The sequence below is a fragment of the Crocodylus siamensis genome, chromosome 2, assembly GCF_052110815.1.
Source record: "Crocodylus siamensis isolate JL-2025a chromosome 2, ASM5211081v1, whole genome shotgun sequence".
Classification (NCBI taxonomy): domain Eukaryota; kingdom Metazoa; phylum Chordata; order Crocodylia; family Crocodylidae; genus Crocodylus; species Crocodylus siamensis.
Genome location: NC_143396.1, coordinates 66,232,073 through 66,257,957, shown reverse-complemented (window position 1 = coordinate 66,257,957; position 25,885 = coordinate 66,232,073). Strand labels below are relative to the sequence as shown.

Here is a 25,885-nt window from a genome sequence, read left to right as displayed (position 1 = left end):
CTGGTGCATCTGCAGGCAGTGTGCAGGCTGGATCTGGTGCTGTGGGTGCTGCAGACAGCCTAGGGGGTCATCATGAGGCATGTTCTGCATGTGGTGTCCTGCTAGACTGGCTGTGCATGCTGGCACCAACATGGCCAAATCTGGTCCAGCCCACATGCCAGAGTGGCTCTGCCTACCATATACAGTGTGTGGGGTCAATCTGAAACCCACAGCCTGGATTATGTCTCTATGGGTCGGATCCAGCCTGTGGATTATATCTTTGACACCTTTTTTAGATACTATACATATTTATTTATGAAAGTGTTTCACAGGTAATCAGTGGTTTTTGTGCCCTGCATCTGTTGAATGTCTCTTTGGCCCTCTCTACACATTACACTTAAGGCATGATTAACTAGGTAGTCATGCCTTAAGGTGTGACCCAGCTGCACATTCAATCCATTAGTGGTTTAGAGCTTGTTTTGTCATGCTATTAAGTTATTTCACAAAAAAATGTGTAATATCTTTGTAGTTTGTTATAATTGCATCATTAATTGAACATGTGGCCAAGTCCTCCCCTGTGGCTGGGAGCACCAACAACTGAGGGCTGCAGGGCTTGCAGCCAGGGCAGTGGAAAGAACACTGCCCCTGCTGCCAGCCCTGCACTTCACAAGGCTTGCAGCAAGTACTGTGTTCTTTGCACAGCCCCAGCTGTGAGCCCCACAGCCCACATCAGATGTAGGGCTTGCAACGGGGGCAGCATGGGGAACACTTCCCCAGCTGCAAGTCTCATACAGCTCCATCAGTTGCAGGGCTCACAGCTGTGGGAGCCAGTGCAGGGGGAGCCCGAGATCATGAATCTGAGGTAAATGAGTGTTGGTTTTTTTTTTGTTTTTAAATAAAATTAATAAATGTAACAGTGTGTCCTAATCAAGTCATTAAGTAGCAATGACCATGGTACAGCTTCCGAGAGGATAGTTATGTCACTCGAAAACTGAAGTAATACGAGTTCTGGTTGAGGTCCACTGTGATCATTTCTGATCCCCCTGTCTCACAAAAGGCATAATAGTAATAGAAGGCTTGGAGAAATTTCTCAGTGGAAATAGAGATTGGGACCATTCAGTTTGGAGAGAGTAGTAAAGCACTGGAACAAGCTATCCAGACGGGTTATGGAATCTCCATCCTTGGAGGTTTTTAAGACCCAGGTAGACAAAGCCTTGGCTGGGATGAGATAGTTGGGAATGCTTCTGCTTTGAACAGGGGATTGGACTAGATAACTTCCTGAGGTCCTTTCCTACCCTAATTTGGTATGATTTTATGATACTTTGATCATGATTCCAGGCTCCCGCCTGCACCAGTGATAAGGTGTGATGGGATCTAATATATGGTCCCACAGTTACGCTTCCTGTCATGCCTGTGTGGCCTGGCAGGAGGTGCAATTATGTAGATCACACATTAGCTCCCATTGTGCCTTTACCTGCATGCGTAGAGGGACCTTTACTTTGCTACCAGATCATCATGCTATCATGTTACTTTGCTATCAAGATGCTTTGCTATCATGTTGATTCTTTTTTTTTCCCAGGAAAATTTAAGATACCAAAAGGAATAGATGTCATTATTGTTCCTTATGCACTGCATAGAGAACCAGATATTTTCCCGGAGCCTGAAAAATTCAGACCTGAGCGATTCTTCCCTGAGAATTCTAGTGGAAGACATCCCTATGCATACGTGCCCTTCTCTGCTGGCCCCAGAAATTGCATTGGTATGGAATTAATGGTAACACTAGTGTAGTCATTTAACAGTGTAATAAGGCTATTGCTTTATCATTAGGGTGGAACAGGTGGAGCTTTCTTTGCTGAAATACTCATAGCATTGTAATGGAGAGTTCAGTTTTTGGGCACTTCCTAAATGCAGCAGAGCCTCACTGGTATCTCAGAAATCAGATTACTAGTATTTGCAATGTTTTCTTTCTCATGGTGTTCCTGGGGATGTGTACACGCTAAGGCTTTGAAAAGGGCAGCAGGTGGATGTTTTAATTGTCGTGTGTGAGCTGAGAACAACTGACATTCAAATGCAGCAAACCCTGTTCCAACTTTAACACTCCATCTAGCAGATTTAAAGTTGGAACAGGTCTATACACTCAGAGTTCAATTGTTCCCTTCCTTCCCCCCTTTCTACTATTGTTATTTCTTCTTGGGACTTGCTTTATTTGTAATTCTGTGCCACGTGAACTTTGTGGGCTAGAGGGAAGAGCATCCCCTCCAGGCCCAAAACAAGCCAAAGTCAAATCGTTATGGCACATCATGCAGGACTGTCATTCTGCTCCCTCAAAATGTATCTGTTTGTGCAGTGATTTAGATTGCTGATGGCCCTCAAGTGGATGGTAATATTTCAGTGACTCTGCTTTCCTTCACTGAATGCGTAAAACTCACTGGCTCTTTAGGGCAAGGGCTGGTAATCTGTATAAGACATGAGCTGACACAACCCAGCTCCAGTCCAGCGTGGGCTGGCTGGCTTTGGTGGCTCAGCAGCAGGGTGGGGTTTCTGTGTCCATGCCAGGGCTAGAGATCTGGGAGCTGTGCTGGCTCCATTGGCACTTTTCCCAGCCCCTTGCTCCCTGGCTGGGACGTGAACACAGCTCCCAGCTGATGGGGAGCCGAACCAGGAATGGGCATCTGGAAGCTGTGTCAGCATTGATGCTACTTTTCATACTTACCCCCTCTGCTCTGCCAGACAATCCCAACAAAGTGCTGTAACAACAGGCAAGGACCAAGAGCACTCTCCATAGTTGGGCCTCTAGGCATTCAAGGGTGAATGAGTCATCATGAGTCCTGGGACTGGCCAGAAAACAAACAAAAGGGAGTGTGTCTTGGGTTCTGCTCCCTGCTGACTGGGTTACTTGTATTTTTAAGCAGTGACTGTCTAATGTAAAGCACATCATTAATTTAGGAAACAAGCAAGAAGGAAGGGAATGTGACTCTGGCCCAGTGAGGAGAACATTACCCTGGGAGGGAGGAGATCCTGCTTCTAAAGCTTACTTTGCATTTTACTCAGTGGAAAATTCACAGGCAGCATTGGGAGCAGGGGCCAGAACCTAGGGAACCATTTTCACTTAACCCGGGGCAGTACCAATCTCACTAGGCTCTGCAGTCACATTCTCTTGGTTCTTCTTTTGGTTCCCTGATTGTTCTGCTCCTGGCTGTCCAGCAGCCCAGGTAAAATGGGAAGGTTAGAGGGTGCATTCAGCTTAGTCCAGGATCCAAAAGAATAGAAGAGATCTATATATGCTTTCTCATGGGTTAAGATCAGAAAAGCCTGCCCATCCTGGGAAAAAGGGAGAGAAAATCTGCAGACTACCTTTGTGGCAGGCCAGTAAGGGGTGCTCCTTTGTTGAGCCACCCACCTCACTGCGCCCAACCACCTTCCAGGCTCCGAGTGCCTCCCTGGGGGAGGGCCTCACGTCAGGCCGACCTCCTTCCTGGAGCACACCTGCTAGCCTGGCGTAAAAACTGCCACCACCCAGGGCTGGGCTTTATTCTGGCTCTGTGCACCCTGGGAAACACAGGCCTAGTAGCCCTCCAGGGTACTTGACTCGCTTCAAGCGCTGGGGGTGCTTCTCTCAATCGGAAGCACAAGTAGTGGTCTCCCTTAATCAGCTGAACCGAGGGGTTCCCAAGGCATAATCTAGACCCACACTCAATAAGTCTCTCATGCTAAGTACAAAGGAGAACTTTATTGGTTACAAGGGGTAGGGTTGCAATAGAGTATAGGGTAGAGCAATATCAGAGAAATCCCATAGAGCAAACTGGCATGGCTAGGTAGCCTTTGATCATGCATGTGACTTACTGCAAACTATACATCTGGTTAGATCTCAGGTAGCTTACTCACAACTATCATCCAGAGGCAAGCAGTTTCTTGATCATGAGTTTTGAGAGAGAGCGTGCGCAATTTTCAAACGGCTCAGCTCTTCTCTCTCTCTCTCCGAGTCTTCCTCACGGCTGCTACCTCCTCCTCCTAGGCAGTCCTTAACTTATATAGCCCTTATGACCTCATTTACCTGGTCCAATGGAGGCCAGCACCTGTTGGCTGTCAGCCAACCAATTTGAAATGCATCACTAGCTGCTGGGCAGACTGGCAGTTCCTACCTCCCCAGGGAGTCCAGGCCCCTCATCCAGGTATGTGATGCCAGTCATGTAGGCAGAGGAAGCAGGTTTCCCTGTTCCCTCAGGAATGTATCCAGCTCAGGTTACCTAAAGAGATAGGGTAAGATGTATACCCTCTGCAGGGCCCATCTTAACCACATTGTAACAGAACAGAGTTTTTGGGGAGAAACAGAAGTGGCCTTCTGCCACAGCCTTAGGTTAGGGTCAGGGTGTACAGTAGTTTATGCACTGAGAGAACAGAGCTTTCTGTTGTGCATGACTGATTAGGATTGCATTCCTAAGGCACAATCCATCCTTTGGGTCTAGCTATGGTAGTCTTAGAAGTCTGAAAAGTGGATTAAGATCTGACCCTCCCTCCTGATATATTTCTTAGAAGCACTCAACACCCTAAAGCAGTGGGGGCCAAACTTTCTGGCAGGCATGCCAAACCCACACTTTCCCCAAGAGTGTCACTTGATTAATCCCTTTCCCCTACCTAATCTGCTGCTCTGCTTTCTGTTCCCTGTTCTGTGTCGCCTCCTTGATGTGCTGGTGTGCTTTCTGCTTCCTGCCCTGTACTCCCTATTCAATCTGCTGGTCTGTTTTCTATTCCCTGCCCTATCTACCATTGTGCCTTCTCCTCAGTCTACTGCATGCCATGTACAGAGGCTGCCCATGCCACTTGTGCTGCAGGTTATGCCTATTGGATGCTCAGAAAGGCATAACAAATAAGTGGGTTACGTACTGTGTGTGACATCTGTTATATTAATAGCTCTGAATAGCATGAGGAATTTGGGGGAAGGTGAATGTATGTTACTTTGATTTCATTTCACTTCCAGGTTTTTGTTCCATTCTGAACAGGGCTGTGTCCCAATGACAAAGGGCTCTCAGCAGCATCTGTTGAGATCTGGCTGGCTGAGGAGTGAAGTTAGAATAGAAGATCTTAGGAGTCCATCTATTAAGTGCAGATGAAATGGAAAACACCCTCAGAAATTAGTGAATTATTTTTACTCTATTTTCATGTGTTGCAGGAGGGATCTGATTTCTTACAGAGAGGGTAGTTAGCTATAAAAGTTTATAAAGCTTCCAGGGTAGCCTGGGTGCTTTACAGACTCCAAAGATCCCTTTCTAGACCATGTCTGTATAAACAATGTACAGTGAAAGGGTTCAACAAAATGGGTAGAAATACAGCACTACTACTTCTGTTCTCTCTTCCTTAGGGCTAAATCTTTGGCCAATTGTATGGGGTCTGTTACTGTTTGCTGAATTCCATCTTTAATTCTGCCTGTTTCGCTTCTTCCCTTTCCCCATTTTCTTTTGAAATATTTTACTATATGCCCCAGCAATCTTTCTGTTTAGCATTAAAGGTCCAAAACAGAATCCTCTCTGTTCTTCTGCTATGTGTGCATATCTATATCTCCGTGTGTGTGTGTGTGTGTGTGTGTGTAGCCCTCCTTTATCCTGTAGATGTTTGTGTGGTGGGACACCTGCAGGTGAGCTCATCTTCCATCCTACTGCCTTGGTCTTCTCCCTGTTCAAGCTTATGAGAAACACAACAATGTCACATTTTTGTAGTGTGTTTCCCTCCAATTCAGTGTTAAATTCATCTTGCTGGGGGAGCCTGCACATTGTAAGGTTAACCCTAGAAGGAAAGTTACCTTGGGTAGAGGCAAATTCCACTCTCATTACAGCCCTGATTTAGGTCCACACTAGTTTCTACTTGGATTCCCTGTACTGTATTTGTTGAGAGAGCCTGGAGCAGTTGTGGGGCTATTGTTACTGAATTCCAGCTTTTTTTGTTTCTATTTACCCTGTAGGCCAGCGCTTTGCACAGATGGAAGAGAAAACTGTTTTAGCCACCCTCCTGCGCCGCTTTTGGGTGGAAACAAGTCAAAAACGAGAAGAACTTGGCTTGGTAGGAGAACTGGTTCTTCGCCCAAATAATGGCATCTGGATTCAGCTGAAGACAAGAACAGCTCACTTGCCATGAGGGGGGGAAAAAAAAATCAGGATTTTAGGCGCAAAATATGCTAACAGCATTCTTTTTTCCTGTTTTTCTTAGAGCTTACATGCACATGCAAAAAACCCAAGCAACTTGTGTAGAATTATGAATATGAGAAGAATTTAAAAATCTTTAGTTCTTTCCTTCTGCAATAACATGATCCATTGTCTCCACATTCAGATGCTGAGACATTCTGTAAAACACACGAACATCTTATAGCCCTACTGTTTATATTTGTTGTATCTAATGTGTAATTTTGATGCCATGTCATTTATTAATTTTAAGACAAATTACATGACCATTTTAAGTGGGCTTTACAACAAGCAATATTATACAGCAGTGCTACAATATTTTACCGTATAGCTGCACTAACAGAAATATTAGCAGAGTGTTTATTATATACTTACAACCATGAGCTTGCAAACTCCTGGGCAGCTTAGCCGTGATCTTGCTTCCACCTGATTTGTTGATATAAATATTTTTTCTTAGTTTCTTTTATCTCTTTAGAATTACAAATACATCATGTTCTAGGATGTCTGCATTCCAGACACTGGTGACTGACAAGCTGGTACTGATTATTCTTTAATCAGGAGCTCTGGGGTTATGTATCCAAGATACAGCTGCCATTGGTTACTCTCAACCTTAATTACTCTATCTCTTGTAAGATCTTGCTTTTCTTCCCCAGGGCAAAGGAAGCCATGTGGGCCTCTAATTATACTCTTTTATATATTGTCCCCCTGCAAATGCCTATGTAGGTAGGTGTCTGCACGAAGGCAGCATTTGAAACAACATACAAATCTATGCTCTTAATTTTATCCAGAGAACTTGGGTGCGTTACACCTGCACCTTTTTCTGCATACCTTTAGCTCATAAAAATATACCAAAGCATGCCACACATCTTGTCTTCTTTTTAAGTTCTTTCCTATCTTTTGGTTATGCCTCAATAAGGTTTACAAAATCCTATTTTCTTTTTACATTTTTCTCATAACTTTGAAGTTAGTTGAAGCTTGTACTTAAAATACATAATTATTTAGCCTGAAGGTAGTTAGCCTGAAGTCAGGCAATATTCAAATCACATTGCACTTCTTCTATATACAAAAGCCCCACAATGTACACTAACTAGTCTTTAATTGTGCTATGTAAATACATTATTCTAATTATTTTACTGGCTGTTAATTCCTACACTTACCACCCATTATTTTGGCACCTTTCATCATCTCTGAGATTTTTATTCATGTTGCTCTATGTAAATTTCTGGCCCCTTTTACTTGCAGTAACTTATCTGTGTATTCATTCCCAGCGGCTAGATGTGGATATTGCCAGATGAAGTGGATCAGTTGTGCTGCATTGTATCCCTTGATAGTGTGGGGCTTTCCCTACTCAGCCAGACTTGCTCCGGTGATTGTGGAGGACAGATCTGGCTCAGTGGGAAACCCTGACTTCTGCACTTATGGAGAGGCTCCCTGAGATTCCTTGGGGTGCCTGTCCATAAAGGGGAAAGCCAGGAAAGTGTCCATGGGGCTTGAGTCAGCCTCAGGCCCCCAGACCACCTACCTAAAGAGTGCAAGCAGCTCAGGCTGCCCATATTCCCCACCTCCCACCTGTCACATGCACACCATAATGGTGGCATCCATGTGTGAGGCAGCAAGATGGGAAGCCCTGCCCTTCTTCCCTGCAACCATCACAGAAGGGTACAACAAACAGTGCCATACCAGTACTTTCATTATCAGAGCGTCACCAACGTAGGTGAGGTCAGCTAGTCTGCAACGCCAAATAAGGCCGGGATACAGAACCCTGAGAGGTGATAGGTGAAAACAACCAGCTCACCGTTGAGCGTGTCACCCAAGTGATATAAGGGAGCACACAGCCACACCCAAGCAAGGTCATTCATCACCCACTTCGATTATCACAAAGGACGCTAGCCTGATCACCTAGCTTCCACCTCCCATTCGCGATTAGCAACCGCTGAACGCCGCTTCATTGCCAGCCCCGACATGATTAGCAGTCTACCTCTCTGCATTGTTTCTCTCCTCAACGCTCACTGTGAGTAAATAAACTTCTACCTTCAAGTACTCTCCACCTCCATGACTATCGCCTCACCTCCAGTCTCTTTGGGCAACGTGAGCTGGACTCGCGTTAAGCGTCCCATAGAGAGCTAACTGGCCCTTCTAACCCCTCCATTCCAGTCCCTTGCACTGCAATCGGACAGCAGCATGACACCACCAACCCTCCCAACAGAGCTGCCAGATGCCTGCTGCAATAAAGCAGCAGAATCTATTACTGTCTTTTGTCTCCCCACTGATTTTTTCCTTTGTGTTTTGACAAAGGGTTGTGATGTTTATTTGCTCCAATGTGGGCTGCCATCATTTTTATGGCAGCACAAGAGACATCAGGTGACATGTTTTCTCCCTGAAATACTAAGGTGTAAAATATCCAGGCTTGTTGATCAGAAAAGGTTTAATCGCAGAAGTGGGTCTCCCGCATCCTCCCTTGTTAAAAATGGTAAGCTTGCTTCTCCATCCACAGCATGTTATAGGAGGGACAGATCATCTGCTTCATTCTTGGCATGTTTCTGCCTTTTCTGACTCATTAATTATAATTTTATTATCTTCATCCAGCAGTGCCCGTATATATGGCTTACAATATTGTTTTGATTTCAAACTTGTTCATAAAATAGTTTTCTTATTATGTTTCATCTGATAGACCACTTATGTTTTGTCAGTTCCTTTAGCTTTTCTTATCCATCATCTGTATTTTTAGTTGGTGACTTGTGTTCCTTTCTATATCACCCATCATTCTATTAATTAGATACTGATTTTTTTTTTAATGTTTCATTGTCACCTCCACACCTGCTTTTAATCAGGATGCATTTTCCCCAGTCTAACTATAGTTCTGTTTATTGAATTATTTTAGGGGAGGGCATCCAGTAGATTATCCTTAAACAATTTTTAGTGGGAAATGTTTATGAAAATATTGTGGAAGTCTGAACCTGACAAGCATAATATTGTGATGAATAGAAATGGGCATAAAGGGCGCTGAAGTACCCATGATATTTCAGTCTCCAACTGGAAGAGGAATTATCATGAGGTAAATTAGGCATGCTTATAAGATGTTAACTGTTCAAAAAATGCCTTCTTTCCCAAATGCCTTTTTTTCCTGAATGAATATTTTTGATTAAGAATGCTGCTTTGTCATTGGAAAACCCTGTTATTGCCACTGAGACTATTCCAGGAGCTGAACTGAAGCTGGACACAATGAGGGACTGCAGCATATTTCAGGACAATACAGCCTAATGTCTCGTCAGCAAAGAGAATGGCAGGTTTCTGATATGAAAAGGAGGCAGCTAAATGCTAGACACGAAAGTGGTCACAGGTGATATCAATGCAGCAACTGTGACACATATTTTACTGCTTAGTTCCATTTTTGTTTACACTAAATAAATGTACCAGATCAATTACTGGTACCTAGCCAGCTGACAAATTTTAGCTCAATTATTAATTTTTTCTCTGCCCATCACATTGAGGTTTGGTATCATTTCCTGATGTTGGGAGCAGCATTTTTTATATTAAGAAAGTATAATTGATTATTTCAGAAAATTTAACAAAGTTTTGTTACGAAGTCAGAATGAAGTCATGATCACACCTTCCCCCCCCATGGACAGATGGTCTAGGATCTGTTTAACCTGTTCTCAGCCTGGGGTCCATAATATTTGCCTAGCAGCAAGCCACATTTAAGGTTTTAATGAAGCTTAAATTTTAATCTTTACATGTTTAAGGTGCTGTGGTTCTGGATCATGCATGATTCTGTAGTATTGCAGTCATAAGACTCATCCCACCAGGTTCCTGCTTTGAAAACTGTATTATATTTCTTCTCATGCTTGAATGCTTTCCACTTCTCATTTATCCTCCAAGTAATAGCCCACTAAAAAGGAGTTTCTTTCATGCTTCTTTGTACTTGCATTTATCATATTGTGATGTCTTGGGACTACTTTATATATTTGGCTGTTTGTAACTTGGTTGCCCATTTCATATACTCCCCCTTGCTGGTTAGTTTAAAGTCCTCTCTATTCTCCTACTAGTTTGTCATCCCATTGATTGCTACACCTACTACTAAGTTGGAGGCCTTAAAAACCATTCAACCTTTCTCTTTATGGTAGGTGCATAAGTATTCCATAAAATGCAAACATTTTCTCCTGTACCATTTACCTCCCCAGCTGTTCATATCCGGTTTCTTCGCATCTTATTCAAGTGGCCAGAGGAGTTTGAGAGCTTTGGATTTTCTTCTTTCTCATCAACTTTCCCAGATCCCTGAGGTCTTTAAGGACCTGTGGAATGGGGTTTGATCCAATGCCGTTTGTGCCAACTTAGATTATTAACCAACATCTCTGTGACAGGGCCTGCATTCAGTGGCACTGTAGCGCTTTCTGGTGGACATACAACTCCACTCTCCCCATCCCTCAGGGCACCCTTCCCTTCTACCTGTCTGCCATGTGTTGATATTGTAAAAGGAAGAAGGTTGGGAAGCTGCCTTGAGGCTCTGCGGGAGTCCAGTCCACTGTCAAACTGCTTTTGCCCAGTCTGTTGTGGCCCTTCTGGTCCTATGGATGCCTTAGGACACCAAGTCCCTTAAGGGCTTGGCCTTCAACCATGCCCATGTCTGACATACGTTGCCAGATATTGCTTAAGTGGGGCAATTCACCTCAATGCAGTGCCTGGTCCCCCAGGCCTCAAAGCCTTTGTTGGGGCATTGGCCTTCCTAGCTTTAGGCCCTGTTCTCTAGCTGGGCCCCCTAACCTAAGGTTTAGTGTCCTGGGCCCAAGCTCTGGTCCCCTGTTCTTGCCCCTGTCTCCTGCTTTTGCCTTTGGTCACCCTCCTCGGCTGGGCTGGCCTGTCCTATTCTGCGAAACTTGCAGCTGTGGGGGGCCTCCCCTGTTGCTACTACTGCTGGCTTCATGTCCAGCTGCTTGCCAACCCCCTTCCTCCCTCCCCCGCAAAGCTTCTTCAGGGCAGGGTGCCCCAAAAATTGTGGATTGGCCCTTCTCTTTGGGCTCTGGCCCTTTCAACTGCCTCTACATTGTCTGACTTGGTGCAAGTTTTTTGTCCTCTTGGCATCTGCCAGTCTTTGTGCCTCAGCCCCTAGCAGGACTCAAGATCTCACATGCCTCTTGATCACCTGTGTGGTCCCCCTTTTAGCCTCTGCCAGCATAAACTAGAACATAAAGGCAAGCTATCATTTTAACAGAAACCTCCCTGCTCTGGGCAAATATACTCTGGGGGGGGAAAAGGCAAGTTACTGCATTAACAAAAACCTCTCCCACTCAGGTAAACAAACACTAGAGCAGCCTTCCTGGACTCTCACCACGCTGCCTTGAGAGTGCTTTGGCACCTGCAAAAGGGTCTGTGTGCCGCTATGCTCTCTGGAGAGCCCAGCTCTCATCCCCAGTCCTCCTCCTTTCTCCCCCAAGGCATTTGGCTTATCTACCCCTGGGTGCTTCCCCCTGCAGTCAAGTGACTCATGAGCACACACAGTTCCCTTTTTAGTCTAATGGACAACTTGCTCTTCCCCATTGCAGCTTAGGTTTGCTGCATGCAGCCCTTGTCTCATATGCCTACACAGGAGGCTAGTCTGATCTGGTTTTCTTCTTTTTAGTAACAGGAGCCTCTGGTTCCCTATTACACACCTCCCCCTCTTCTTTTGAAGTCATGGCTGAGCTTCTGAAAAGCCTGTTCTAACTGGAGTCCATTGCACTTTTGTGAGGGCTCTGGCCCAGGCCAAAGTCGAGCTGGGGTAAGCTTTTGTGTACATATTATGATTGGATGCTCATGTGAGAGATATGCAGGCATTTAGAATATGTGTGTTAATGTGGAATGAGTGCCAATTAGTCGCTTACAACCTCAAGAGATATTATTTAATTAGTTTGTTACATAATGCCTGTATCGTTGTTGTGTAAGGTAACACTTGTATGACTGAACATTTGGAAAATTTCCAAAACTAGAAAGAACTTGAAATGCAATTGGAAAAAACCCAGAAAACTATTGATGAAGAAAATTTATGTGGGATCAAGCTACAAAGTGTACTGGCAGCAAATATTGGAGCGACTGATTGTTTTAGTGAGAGGTTCTTCATGGGCAAAACCTGGAATTCCATGGGACAATGAAAAATTGTACACTGTTGGTCATGGAAACTTCTTAAAATGTATTGAATTCCTGGCTTCGTTTGATTCAGTCATGAAGGAGCATCTGCATAAAATAAGTGACCACGAAACACATGTTCATTACCTTGGGAAAAGGCTGCAGAATGAACTGGTTCAACTCCTAGCAAATACTGTTAAAGAGAAAATCTTAAAAGCTGCCCATTCTGAAAACTACTTTTCAATAATTCTGGACTATACACAAGATGTGAGTCATGTTGAGCAGATGACAATGGTCATTCACTTTGTAGATGTAGCAAAATCTGCAGATGTGGATAATGCTGAAGTGATCATGAACATTTCTGGGGGCTTGTACCACTGAAGGAGATGACTGGTGCTGTTATGACTGAAAGCATTCTACAAGACCTTGAAGGAATGTCATTATCTGTTGAACTTATGTGGCCAAGGCTATGACAATGGGAGTAATCTGAAGGGTAAAGACAATGGTGTACAAAGGAGAATAGTAGAAATTAATCCTTGGGCCTTTTTTGTTCCTTGCAGTACACATGCTTTGGATTTGGTTGTCAATGATGCTGTCAGATGTCGTTTGGAGGCAAGTAGTTTCTTTGACCTAGAGCAATGCAGTTATGTGTTTCTTCTTGGGTTCATTGTGCTGTTGGGAAGTTCTTAGTCACCATGTGCCTTCTCTAACTATGAAACCATTGAGTGAAATGAGATGGAAGAGTCAAATTGATGCCTAGTAGCCTCTTCACGATGAGCTTGGCAATATCTGTGATGCACTGATTTGAAATTTCTGATGGTACTACCCTCACAGCATCATCTGGCAATATGATACGTGCTGATGCTGACACTTTTGCAAACAGCCTTTCCAAGTTCAAATTTGTGATTTCACTCATTTTGTGGTATAACATCCTTTTTGAGATCAACCTTTCTAGTAAGCAACTTCAGCTAAAGGACTTTGTTTCAGTTGTAGGATAGCAGAATGTATGTCAAACTAAAAGGTTTCTGGAGGAATGCAGGAATGATAAAGGGTTTGAAAAGACACTGGTAGATGCTTGTGAGCTTGCTGAAGAGTTAGAGCTACCAATAAACCTTGAACCAGAACCAGTACATATTTGGAGAAAGAAGCAGCAGTTCACATATGAAGCAAAAGACAAGTCAGTTTAGGACTCAAAACAAAAATTCAAACTTCTATTTTGCAGTCCTTGATACTGCAATACAATCAGTTAAAGAGTGATTTGAACAGATACAGCAGCTTGATTCAGTCTTTGCTTTCCTCTATGATCAGGTCCGTCCCTTTTGTGGGGGGGGCGAATCGGGGTGACTACCCCAGGCCCTGCGCTTTGGGGGGCCCCGCAGAGCTGGGCAAAGTGGCTGCAGTGACTTCATGCTGCCACCAGCTTCACGTCCAGCTGCTTGCCACCCTTCCGCCCCCCGCTCCAAATCCACTGCTAAATCCAGCATGCCTGGCTGCTCAGTACCTCCCACCCCAACTCCACCACTGGCTTCCTCATGTCCGGGGGTTGGGCCCCGCACTGGCTGATTTGTCCTGGGCCGCACACCCTGCTCGGGTCGTGTCTGTCTACAATGTCCAGCTTGCAAAATAAGACATCAAAACAGATAATGGAACATTGCCTGAAGCTAGAGTCAGCATTACAGCCTGGAAATTCTAAAGATATTGATGCTGCAGATTTCTGCAGTGAACTACAGGCTATTTCACAATGAATTCCAAAGCACTTTACACCTCAAGATGTACTGAAGTTTATTTCTGAACATAAACTGACAGTTTTCCCAACATCTTCCTTGCTCTCCATATTCTCTTGACTCTCCCAGTTTCTGTTGCTAGTGGGAAGCATAGCTTCTCAAAGCTAAAATAGATGAAGACACACCTTTGTTCTTCTATACTGCAGAAGAAACTTGTTGGATTGGCCACCATGTCAATAGAACATGAAATAGCTGGAAAACTTTGTCTTAAAGAACTTGTTTCTGAATTTGCAAAACTAGAAGCATGAAGAGCATAGTTCTAATTTTTCACACAAATGTTCATGAGGATATTCTTCTATGCTTCAGCTCTCACACCATCCTGGGGCAAGCTCCAGCCTGATATGCTTCCCTGGCACTCTAGGACCTCCTATTAGTATACAGGCCCCAGTTTCTACCCTTCCTGGGCTGTAGGTCCCTGGCACTGGCCCTGGTTCTCACTCTTCTAGGCTGTAGGCCCCTGGCCCTAGTTCTTACCCATGGTTCTTACTCCTGGCCCACTTGGGCTGCAGGCTCAGGCTCTCATCCTGGTCAGGGCCCTGGCCACACACTGCTCTGGGTGCTCTCCATCCTGCACTGGGCCCACTGACCCTGTCTAACTTCAGCCTGGTTTAGGCCTCAGCCTTGCTCTCAGCTACCAGCCCATTTAACCTAAGCTGCTTCTGGGCCTTAAGCCCCCAACCCCTAGGAAAGCTCACAACAAACATGCATCCCTCAGGCATTCCTGGAACCTCTTCTCACCCCTAATAGTTCCAACCCAGACCACCAGTCCAAAACTAAACAGAACATAAGCACACTGGCTGCAACTTAAATCTAAGCCCATTAGCTAGTTACTAAAACCACTTAGTTTAGCATCTATGGGCATTTTTACATGTGTTGCTGAATTGGCACCTGGTGCGCATGCATCAGCAGCACCGTGCTCCTCCAGACAGAGAAAATGGCAGCGGTGCAGTTTGAGCTAAAGTGCACTGAGTATGTTTTAATTCAAAACACACCACTGCCATTATCTTAGCATGCTGTGCTGCTGATGCACATAATTCACAAGGTTGCCAAAGCACAGCAATTTATGTGCTCCAGCAGACTCAACTAATCAAGTCTGCTCCGACACACTGGAGTTCCAGCATATCAGGTCAGGATCCCTGCATGTGTATAAGTGACCTTTGTTCCCTACTAGCCCCCAACTCCTTGCTTGTTGTGCTCAGTGCTCAGTCCTCCTACAACAGCCATCTCACAGCAAAGATCTTTCCCTTCAAGCCTCTAGGGCCATAATGCCTGCTCTGGCTCTGGACCCCAGTTATATGCCCCCCAGGCCTTGCCTTCTTCTGATCAGGTGATGCCTTAGGCTGGCTACAGGTGCCTCCTGATTTAGCTTATTAGTTGTACTCCAGGGCAGCTTACTGCTGCTGGTCATTGCTGCAGTAGTATCTTGTCTCCACTAACTACCGCTGCAATAGGTACTCATAGCAGGTAGATCCCTTGGGACTTATTCTCTAGTAGTAGCTCATAATGAGCAGCCTTCCCCTCCTGAGGCCCTTCTGGCAGCTCTTTCACCTGTAAAGTAACAGGAGCCCTAGGCTCCGCTACACTCTATACCAAGGGTCAGCAACCCCCAGGATGTGTGCCAAGCATGACACGTGAGGCCATTTTGCTCGGCACACCACCACCAGCCTGAGCTCTCAGCAGCTGCTGCCAGCCAGGGAGTCCAGGCTGCTCCCAGCAGGCGGCTGGGGGGCTGCAAGCCCTGCTGCAAGCAGACGGGGCTCCATGGGCTGATTGCAGCTGGGAGGCTACAAACAGCTGCTCCGGATTCCGGCATGTCAGCACTCCAGCACCTTCCAAGGTGGATGTTGTGTTTTTTTTGGCATTCTGGCCAAAAAACGTTGCTTACCCCTGCTCTATACCACCCTTCCCTAAAGATCTTGTGGGCTTATGCTGCAATTTGCTTCCCCAAAACTGACTGCAAAAAGAGCTGCTGAAGTGCATATGGCCACATGTAGTACAGTTGGACCTGTGCTCGTAATAGCCTGGGACTATTTTTTTTCCCACTACTATTACTCATTTCCCTATCCCATCTGCTTTTCTATAACTTAGTAAAATATACCAAAACATGCAGCACATTTTCCCTTTCTCATGGATTCTTTGCTATCTTTTGCTATATCCCTTACCAGTTACATTCCCCTCCTTTTCCCTTTTTTATGTTTGTTTTACAAATTTAAAAAATGCGATGAAGCTTGTATCTAATAATGATTTAAGTAATATACAAACCACATCACGTTTTTTGTATATTAGAAGAAATGCGATCTGCACTGGCTATATTTGTGTTAACTTTGAGTCCTTTTTACCTTGTGATGTAGTGTTTTTAGTAGGCCATAGGCTGTTGTTTTAAGTTAGACCAAGTTAACATAATTGAGGCTAGAGGAAGTAGTGTAAAAAGAACTGCATTACGGGTGAAAGAACATTCTAAAAAGGCTAATGTAGATAAATTTTGATTAGTGAAGGCCACTGTTTCAGCCTTACCTCGGTGGGTGTAAACAGATGTCACCCCTGTGCCACAATAAAAATGTTTATGGCAGCACAAGTTGTCAATGAACAGACATCCCTGCCTTTTGTCCAAAAATGTTTGCATGATTGAACCTAGGCTCAGTTCATAATGCCTTATAGAGAAGGATTTCTGTTCGCTTATTGCGAATTCCCAGGGCACAGTTTCGTGTTGCCATGCCCCAAACCCATGGGAGTTCCCTCACTTGTAGTGGAATCCTGCAGGGGATTCTGAAGGCATTTCACAAATTGGATTGAGGCAGACACATTGTGAGTAAGATGTGGCACCTGGGCCAGTGGGTTCCCCAACTTGCAGACACAGGTCCCTGAAATCTCTTGCCAGGAGATTCCTGGTTCTCAGGTTACACATTACTGCACCCTGATGCTGCAGAGGGATTCCTGAGACATGCAAGCAACGCCCCCCCCTGGGGAACCCTGCTTGCAGATGCGTGCCCTGGATCAGGGTGCAAGGTGCAGCATCTGGGGCCATTGACCCACAGTTCAAGGCCCTGAAGCCCCTGGAGTGGCAGGGGTTTGTCCCTGTGGGGATGATGGTCCCAGCAACATATATTTCTGCTGATCAGTGAGAAGAGTTGTGCTGGGAGACATCCTGGCATAGCTGATGCCACACCAAAACCTCTATTTGTAGCCAATATGACACAATAGCAGGGGCTGGCAACCTTTTGCCACCATGGGTTGGAGCTTAGCCCCCTGTTGTGGGCCTTAAATCTCTGCCCCCCCTGAAACATAGTAGCTGCCTGCACTTATCTTCAGTGCAGATGTCTGGCCTCTGTGCAGCTGGAATAAGCACAAGCAAGAGGGAGCACCGGAGAGGGCTGCTTAGGGGATGAGCAGCTATACGTAGCTCCTTTTTGCCTGCAAGTCAGTGCTCTGCGAATGTGTTCCTCTGGCATCCCTTGCTGAGATTCCAATGTGCAGCCATAATGAAGCTCCCATGCTTCTTTGAACTTAGGGAGGCTTTTTAACTACATTTGCACAACTCACAGGCTAGCCACCTGTTATGAACTCAGGATTTTAAGATGCATGCGAGAGGCAAGGATTTCTTGGGTTGTCAGGAGGGTGGTATCCTTTACTGGACCAACTATGTAGTTGGGATAAAGTTGCGTGGCCTTTTGAACACAAGACATTCTTTCTCAGGGCTCTGCTTACAGGAACCAGGCTCAGCATCAGAGTTTTAAGATGCAGTGAGTCTGTCACAGGGCTACTTCTTTCTGTTAAATTGCTAAGTATTGGACTGTAAAAGTATAATTAAATGCATTGTGTTATTCTTCATCCTCCATTTGGTTAGCAAGATTCATAGCTGGAGAACTTTATGAACATAAGAATGGCTATTTAGTGGCCCATCTTGCCTACACACAGTGGCACTGAGTGGGTACTGAAAAGGAGAGAGAACTGGGTATGACCAATTTTTTTCCCCCACTGTTCCTCTCACTTGCAGTCTCCAGCATTTAAGGCCTAAAAAGTTCTGATTCAGAGGCTCAGCCCCTAACTCCTGTGCTCAATAGCTACTTGTGCCCCTTTCCTACAAGGATTTGTCTAATCCCCTTTTGAATATGGCAAAACTGTCCCCTTCTGCACCATCTGGTAGTAACGAGTCCCACACTTGAATGAGAGCTGTGTGAAAACAACTTCCTTGTGCTAGTTTTTATGGTTTTAATAGTTTGCTTCTGCACTCCCCTCACTGGAGCACTTGCGGGTTTGTTTGTCTTATGTGGGCCTAAGCGTCAGGAGCCAGTGCAGGCCAAACTGTGTTCCCCGCTGGGTTATTTAGCTGTTTGGAAGGACTCGGTGACAAAAAGCAGTACCACTCTTGCAAAATGTTTCCTCGGATGGAGGTGCCGGGCTGGAGCGCTGCTGGTTCCCTGGTACCGTTTGGGGACAGCCAATGCCCTAGTGGGGCTTAGGGAGCCATGCCCTTTGCCTCAGGCTGCCCCTGCGGGCTGAGGCCGTGGGAGAAGAGCAGAGCCGGGGTCCTGGGGGGCAGCCCCGACGCCGCTGTGAGGCAAGGCCTCTGTGCCGCTTCTGCCCCGCGACGCGAAGGCGGGCACGACAGAGCCTCACAGCTGGGCGGGGGGGGGGGGTCAGAGGCGGTCCCCTCTGCTCCAGCCGGCTGGCGACTAGCGGGATTTCCTGTTCGCTCTTTTGGCGCCTCCCCGGCCCCGCCTTGTCCTCACTGCCCAGCCCCGGAGTGTCCCCGGCCCCGCGGGGCAGATGGCGGCAGCCGTGGGCTCGGGGCTGGCGGCGGCGGCGGCGGGGGGCGCGCGGCTGCTGTACTGGGCGGCGGCGGCGGGGGGCGCCCTGCTCGTGGCGCTGGGGGCAGCCCCCGCCCTGCGCCTGCTGGCCGCGGCCCTGGGCAGGTGGTGGCAGCTGCGGCCGGTGCCGGGGCTCAGCCCCTGCTACCCGCTGCTGGGCAACGCGCTGTTCTTCGAGCCCAAGGGGGAAGGTAGGAGCTCGGCCCGGCCCCCGGGCGCAGCTCGGTGCAGGGGAAGGGCGGGCGCTTGGAAACTCTGGGGCTGCCTCCCTCCCGTTATGTGCTCCAGCACCCCAGAGTGCAGTGTCCTCCTCCCCACTCTCCTGTCTGCGTGGACAAACTTTGCACCCCTGAGCTGGAGGTGGTGCTGGCACGGAGCCAGCTCCCCCGCGTGCCCCCGGGCTGTGAGCTGCCCAGCCCAGCGCCGCGCTCCCTTGCAGACGGGCAGGCCCGGACACAGGCATGGGCCAACCGGGCGGCTGGACAGAAAAGGAGCCCGAAAATAGTGAAAATAATGATTATCATTATCTCTGGCAAAGGGGGGGCCTGATGCTAGAAGTTTCCCCAGGGGTGCCAGGAGTCTAGGTATGGTGCTGCCAACAGGCTGCCTGGGCCCCTGCGTGCATAGGACATGCGTGGGTCCAGGCATGAGGTGTGGGGAGAGGGAGGAACAAGAGGGGGGGCCAGACTGTCCCTATGAGCTGGGACTTCTTTCCTGGGGCCGGGGCAGCAGCCACCCCAGAAGTGCCCTCCCTCACTGCTTCCACCTCCCCACCCATCCCTCCCACAACAATCTCAAATCCTAATCCATTAAAACATGCAACACCCTTTATTTTACTTCCTCTTTATTTCTTTTCAAAGTCTTTTTTTTTTAAAAACATCCTTTTGTGGTTGACATCCTTCACTTCACCACACTTCCCCCGCCCTTTTCCTTTCCACCTCCCATTTCATTACCCACCCCCATCCTATTAACTCTCTGTCTCCCAGTCTCATGTTCCTGTGGCCCCCAACCCATCTCTCACCCTCCCACCCGGGAGCAGGGATAGACGCCAGCCTTGTAGTGGCAACTCACAGCTGTAGCTCTTAGTTAGGTTCATGGTTGGCAGCCTTCTAGTGGCAGGTGGGGGACAGTTGGAGAAGGTTTTTAGCCTTAGAACTGCCCCAAACTTGAGCTAGCACTAATACTGGTCTATGCTTAAGTGGCTCAAACACAGTGTGTACTTGTGTGCAGTGTGTAGCCCTGACTAAATGCACATTGCCCAGAGTCTGAGCACAGATGTCAGCTGAGCCATCCCGGTTGCCACCAGCTGGGATGGCTCAGCTGACCTCTGTGCTCAGAGGTTAGTGCGAAGTCAGAACAAACTTTGGAAGTGTTTGCTGTAGTGAATTTGAAACCCTGAACTGGCATTTGTGGTGCTATGAAAGCACCGTGCTCTTTGGTACACCCTAAGAGAAATCAGATCAACCGAAAGGGCCGTTTCAACCTTGACATAAGAACTGCCATTTCCTCCATCAGACCATAGGTCCTTTTTGCCCAGTATCCTGCGTCACAGTGGTAGAAAGTCAATGCTGAAAGGGAGAGTGACCAGAGGTTTTCCTCCCACTAGCAGCCTCTGGCACTTAAAGTCTAGGAACCTCTGATTCAGAGGCTGTGCCCCTAACTCCCATGCTCAATAGCTACTGATGCCCCTTTCCTCCAAGAAATTATCCAGTCCTTTTTAAAATATGGCTAAAGTGTCCTCTTCAGCAATGTCTTGTGGCAACAAATCACATACTTTAATTACTTGCTCTGTAAAAAGATCTTCCTTTTATTAGTTTTAAACTTATTCCCTATTAGTTTCATTTTGTCATCCCTAATTCTTGCATTGTGAGAGACAGTAAATCGGGGTGGGCAATGATTTTGGCTGGAGGGCCATGTTAGGAACTTTGCAGCTGTTGCAGGCTGGGGAGGGGTGAGGGGCAGAGTGCTGAACTGGGCCCGCATGGCAGAGGGAGGAAGGGGTGCCATTGCACCTATCCCTTGTGGGCAGGGCACGTTTGAGTGGGAGGATGAGATGGGGCCACGGGGAGAGGCATCTGGAAGAGGAAGGGGTGGGTGAGGCTGGGATTGTGGGGAGGTAACAGTGCAGGGCCAGGGCCTAGGGCAGATCTGTGATCTGTTTCCTGCAGACTCATGCTACAGGTGCCACTTCAGTGCACTGGTTCAGGTGCTGGTACCCTGAATGCTACACTTCAGTGTGCTGGGTAAACTCGTTCTGAGCCTAACAAAAGTTAAGTAAAATAACTCTCCTTTGTTAAATTAGCAAAGATAAAGCTATACGGAACTCATCATGAATTATATACAGAAATTTTGTCTTTGGCTTATTCTAATAGATTTCTCTTTTACAGATTTCTTTAAACAAGTACTCATGTATTTTGAACAACTCAGGAATGAACCACTGTTAAAACTTTGGATAGGACCATTGCCTTTTCTGCTTTGTTTTCACCCTGAGAACGTGGAGGTGAGTGCTCCTGTCTTTTCTGTCAATCTGTTTCTACCAGTTAGCCTAATATGATAAAATGTGTTAGCTATCTTTCATTCTATAGTGTAATTTTTCTGTACCAAGTCCCAGAACTACTTCAGTTCCTCATGTAATTCAGAAGCTTCAAAATATTTGGATTGGTATTCTCTCAAGGTTCACAGGCAACCTTATGTGCACTAGTTCTACTGAAGGCTCAGTGTCAAATATTTTAGTATTAAAATTTAAGGCATAAATAGGACATATTTTTAAAAATTCACTTAATATTTTTACCCTGATTCTTTCTTTCTTTTTCTTTTATCTGCTTGTACAGTGCCTACTGGAAATGATAGTGGAAAGTATTTGTGCAGTGGTACAATACTTTACAATAAACAGTTAGGTGAGGCTGTCTGATTTCCTTCTTCTACAAAACCCTGGTTCCTCCCAGTTTGAGTAATTAAATATGGACACATTTTACTAAACATGAGGATTATACTTAAATTTTACGTCTGACGTTATTTCATCCCTAGGTTCGACAATAATCATTCATAGTGACTAGTCATAGTGCAGTGAGACCAGTAATGAAAACCATGTGTTGGGAACGAGAGCTTCATTCTTTGTGCTAGTCATCTCCTTTAGTCAGGTGCATTTTCTGTTTAATGACAATTGAATAAAAACAAGTTTCTGTGCTTAATTCTGCACTGAATGAGATCAAATGTTTTGATCAGTGTTTGGCCTGTAGAAGGCCTTGAACTTGACTTTGCATTTTCATGATAACAGGGTTTTATAATGCAGATGCCGTGTTAATAATCCACTAGTTACAAAACTTCAGTGCTACGGCTGCCAGTGTTATCATCATAGATAGAGTTGTTTTAAATTAGGGAGTGAGATGCAAACAACATGTCAGTCTGAGTCCTGAAGATGATATTTATATTTATTCATTGAATTTATTAACTACAATGTAGCATAACTGGGAAAACTGTCTCTTTCCCATGTTCTGCCCTTCATACTGACCCCATGGAAGCTTGACCTGGGAGTTTAAAGAATAGAAAGAGGTAGCTAGCCATGTTAGTTTGAAGTCAGCCAGAAAATGAGGCAGAGTGGCACCTTAGAAACTTAGCTCTTTCAGGAAGACATAAACTTGATGGTATGAATGGATTTCCAGAGAGCACAGAGTCTCCCTGAGTCTGCAAACTGTTAATCTCTTCTCTTTCCCTGCTGAAGATCATGCCTTTGTACAGCAGCTGTGGGATATTAAGGTTTGATATGCTATTTACCCAAATCCAAGGTGACTTTAAATTTAAGATGACTCCCTCAAGAATTAGATTCTATACATAGGAAAGTATAAATATGTTATAATTTTCCATGTATAGAATCTAATTAGAGGAAGATCATTTAAAACTAATTCCCCCACTGCTATGGTAGGGAAAGCAGTGGCAGAGGCTGAGGGACTAAACCCAGACCCCTTGCTCTCTTGTCCCTTCCCTGCTCCATGCCTGTGTCTGCTGTACCTCATGCCTGTGCTACTATGTGCCCCCCTGCTACCTGCCTTTCCATATCAGTGCCTGCTCACGGCTGCCTTCCCTGCAGTGCCTATATCTGCCCCCCACACCCTGCCTCCCCACCCCTTGCCACCCTTGTAGCCTGCCTCTCTTGCCCCTGCTCTCTCCTGTAACTTGCCTCCACCCCACAACCTGCCTCCCGTACTCCCTGTCTCCCCTTCAGCCTGTACCCCTTTCATTCGCTGCAGCCTATCTTCCTCCATACCCACTTACCTTCTTCTGCAGCTCTGCTCCTCCGGAGCAGTAAGCAGTAGTATGGCCCCAGCCTGGATCCAGCCCAGCCCTGCCAGGAAGTAGCAGTGGCAGCTCCCAATCAGGCCAGGCTGAGGCTGGAGAGACTGGAATGGAGAAGAAGGTTAAGGGGGGAAGGGGCAGCAGGAGTCGGGGAAGGGAGTTTTGTGAGCAATTGCTATATTCCAGTTAGACTAGTAATACAGTAGGCGTTTTAATTTTTGTTAACTCAGAGCAAAAGCCCTTAATTTTGAAATGTAGTTAAAAAGTATTATACTATATTTTATGGGTTTTCTTGATTGGCATTTATTATTTTATATGGTTTAATTACATGATAATAAATGCAATAAAAAGTGAAATTGCATTTGAATCTGGAAAATGAAAGCATTGGTTTTTTTTTAAGTCAAAATTGGACACTTCAAAATAGTTTAAAACATTAAGTTTTTTTTTTTACAAGTTCTTGAGAAATCAATGCATTTGTAGTGTTCTGATTTTGATGGAAAATTATTTGACGAAAGTTTTTTGGAGTGTGCTGTGTAAAGGAATTCCTGATTGTAAATGACTTTTCCATTTTATGGAGCAGCAGACAGAAATATGTTATGCAAGCTCCTTTCTGCAAGAAGAGATGCTATGTATTAAGTATGAATTGGTTATTTAAATTTATTATTTGATTTGCCATCACGGTTAGGGGTAGCCATCACAGTGCTAGGTACTGTGTAAACAGGGAAAAAAGCTCCAGTGACTGCGGCGCATAGCTCCCAATTTAATGTAAGACAACAATTAGATAGATGCAGATAAAAAATGAATGAAAAAAAAAAAGTGGCTGTAAGTGGGTGACAAAAACAGAGGAATACTTGTGCCTCCTCCCTAAAGAGAATTGTTTTTCAAACATCTTTTTTTCATTTTTAGATTATTCTGAGCAGTTCAAAGCACATAGATAAATCCTTTATATACAAGTTTCTTCATCCATGGCTTGGCACAGGACTTTTAACAAGGTATGGTAAAATACAAATGTGATTTGATCTACTTAAAATTTGCAGTGCTTAAAGATCATTATACATGTTGCCTGTTTTAAGAGTATGCTTATGAACAGACAGTCATCAAGACCTGGAATGAACAGATAAGCAGCTATTTCAAGGTAATTGTGTGCCGGATGGTACAGTGGTTGTAGCCATATTGGTCTAGAGGCCTAAGGAATCAGAACTTGTGGTGGAGGTGATATTTTTTTATTAGACCAACTAGATCTTTGCAAAAAAAAGTCTTTAATTGCAAGTTTTCAGGCACCAGCACACTCTTCAGGCATAGGAGAAAAGATTGTAAAAGTTCTAGGTAGAAATGAAAGTTGATAGTTCATAGGAGAGTTGAAGGTCTGGTAAAATTTCCTGTTTGGAATAGTGAATTTTATGAAGATTAGGCTCAGATAAAAGTTGGAATAGTCTGTGTACCTCAAAGCTGTTTGGCAAGAAGGATGTAGAGTCATATTTCCTTCTGGTTATGATGTTTCGTATTTCACAGAAAGTTAAAAGATTGGAGTGCTCTTCTGGGCAGGCTTTTCTTATGTGGTGTGGTGAAATACGAAACATCATAACCAGAAGGAAATATGACTGTATGTCCTGCTTAACACCAAATAACTTCGAGTTTGTCTAATAAAAGATATCACCTATACCGCAAGTTCTGATTCCTTTTGTGCTGGATGTAGCTTTGACTGTTCTTTGCTTTTAGGTGATGGGGGCAGGAGCTAGCCTGTTTGCTATGGTAAACAGCTACTTAGGGATAGACGTGGACAGGCAACACCAAAACTGATGTACTTTCACTGTTGGATTTTTACTCTTGATTCTATAAGCAGTGATTCCAGACTCTGTTTGGGTAAAGATAATCTGGGTGTGAGGTTCATTTCTCTGCTTTATTTTCAAACTGTTGTAATGGCTATTATGCTATGACACATTTCCTGTAATCCCTAATTTCCTATAAATGCACACACCCAGAGGGCAGCTCTAAGCCCACACAGTCTGACCTAAAGTGGGTGCGTCTCCCAACAGTAGGAAGATGAGAAAAATTCTCTTGAAAGGATGCTGGTATGTAAGCATGGTGGGTAGGAGTGACTTCATTTGAATGCATATAACTCTCTCATACACAGAAGCGATGCATTACTTTTATCTTCTCAAATGAGAAGACTTTCAGCCCAGTTTAACTAACCAAAATGAAATCTTGTTGATTTTAGCTTTCAGGTGTGCTCATACTCAGTGATATGCACTTCAGGGGAAGCCATATATCCCTGATGTCAGAATTCAGCTGGTTGAATTCTACTCATGCTGATAACTGCTTTTGAGTAATGATTTGCAACTGATCCAGCTGCACTGATGATCCTAGCTTCACCCCCAGGAAAAATGACACTGATAGGCCTAGAAAGTTGCCGTACAACCCTTTTTTAATTGAATTAATGGAAATTCATTTCTAGGCTGTATGGACTATTATATTCATTTACTGCTTAAGAAGAGATTGTCAGGTATATAATCTGATGGGCAGTGCATTCCACCTATCTGTTTATGGATTATGCTGCTATCTGTCCATAGATATGCTGCTATCTGTAAGCAGAACAAGTTCAATTAGTAGCAACTGGCACAATACACTTAGCTCATTCTCAATTATGGAACCTGTGATCAGGAGAAGCATGCACATGGTGAATGCTTTGCTTTTGGAGCAGACTAATCCTCCCTTACTCCTCAGAGCAGTTTCCTAGTATTTTACAGCC

General features: G+C 45.3%; 2 protein-coding genes across 4 annotated transcripts in view; both read left to right on the top strand.

Moving 5' to 3' along the window:
- Nucleotides 1-13,381, top strand: part of LOC149870348 (cytochrome P450 4V2-like) — a 30,910-nt gene extending 17,529 nt beyond the window's left edge. The window contains exons 10-11 of one of the 3 annotated variants that reach the window (XM_090036054.1): nt 1,559-1,738; nt 5,936-13,381. In XM_090036054.1, the coding sequence (XP_089892180.1) occupies nt 1,559-1,738; nt 5,936-6,108 (353 nt within the window). In that variant the 3' untranslated portion in view covers nt 6,109-13,381. Of the gene's footprint in view, nt 1-1,558; nt 1,739-5,935 lie in introns of those variants that run through there. The other 2 variants (XM_090036056.1, XM_090036057.1) reach the window with 2 other exon arrangements.
- A 5,368-nt stretch (nt 13,382-18,749) lies between these two features.
- The window catches only part of LOC149870347 (cytochrome P450 4V2-like), a 40,306-nt gene continuing 33,170 nt past the window's right edge, over nt 18,750-25,885 (top strand). The window contains exons 1-3 of the mRNA XM_090036053.1: nt 18,750-19,034; nt 21,231-21,343; nt 24,043-24,128. Coding sequence (XP_089892179.1) covers nt 18,803-19,034; nt 21,231-21,343; nt 24,043-24,128 — 431 coding nt within the window. The 5' untranslated portion in view covers nt 18,750-18,802. The remainder of the gene's footprint in view (nt 19,035-21,230; nt 21,344-24,042; nt 24,129-25,885) is intronic.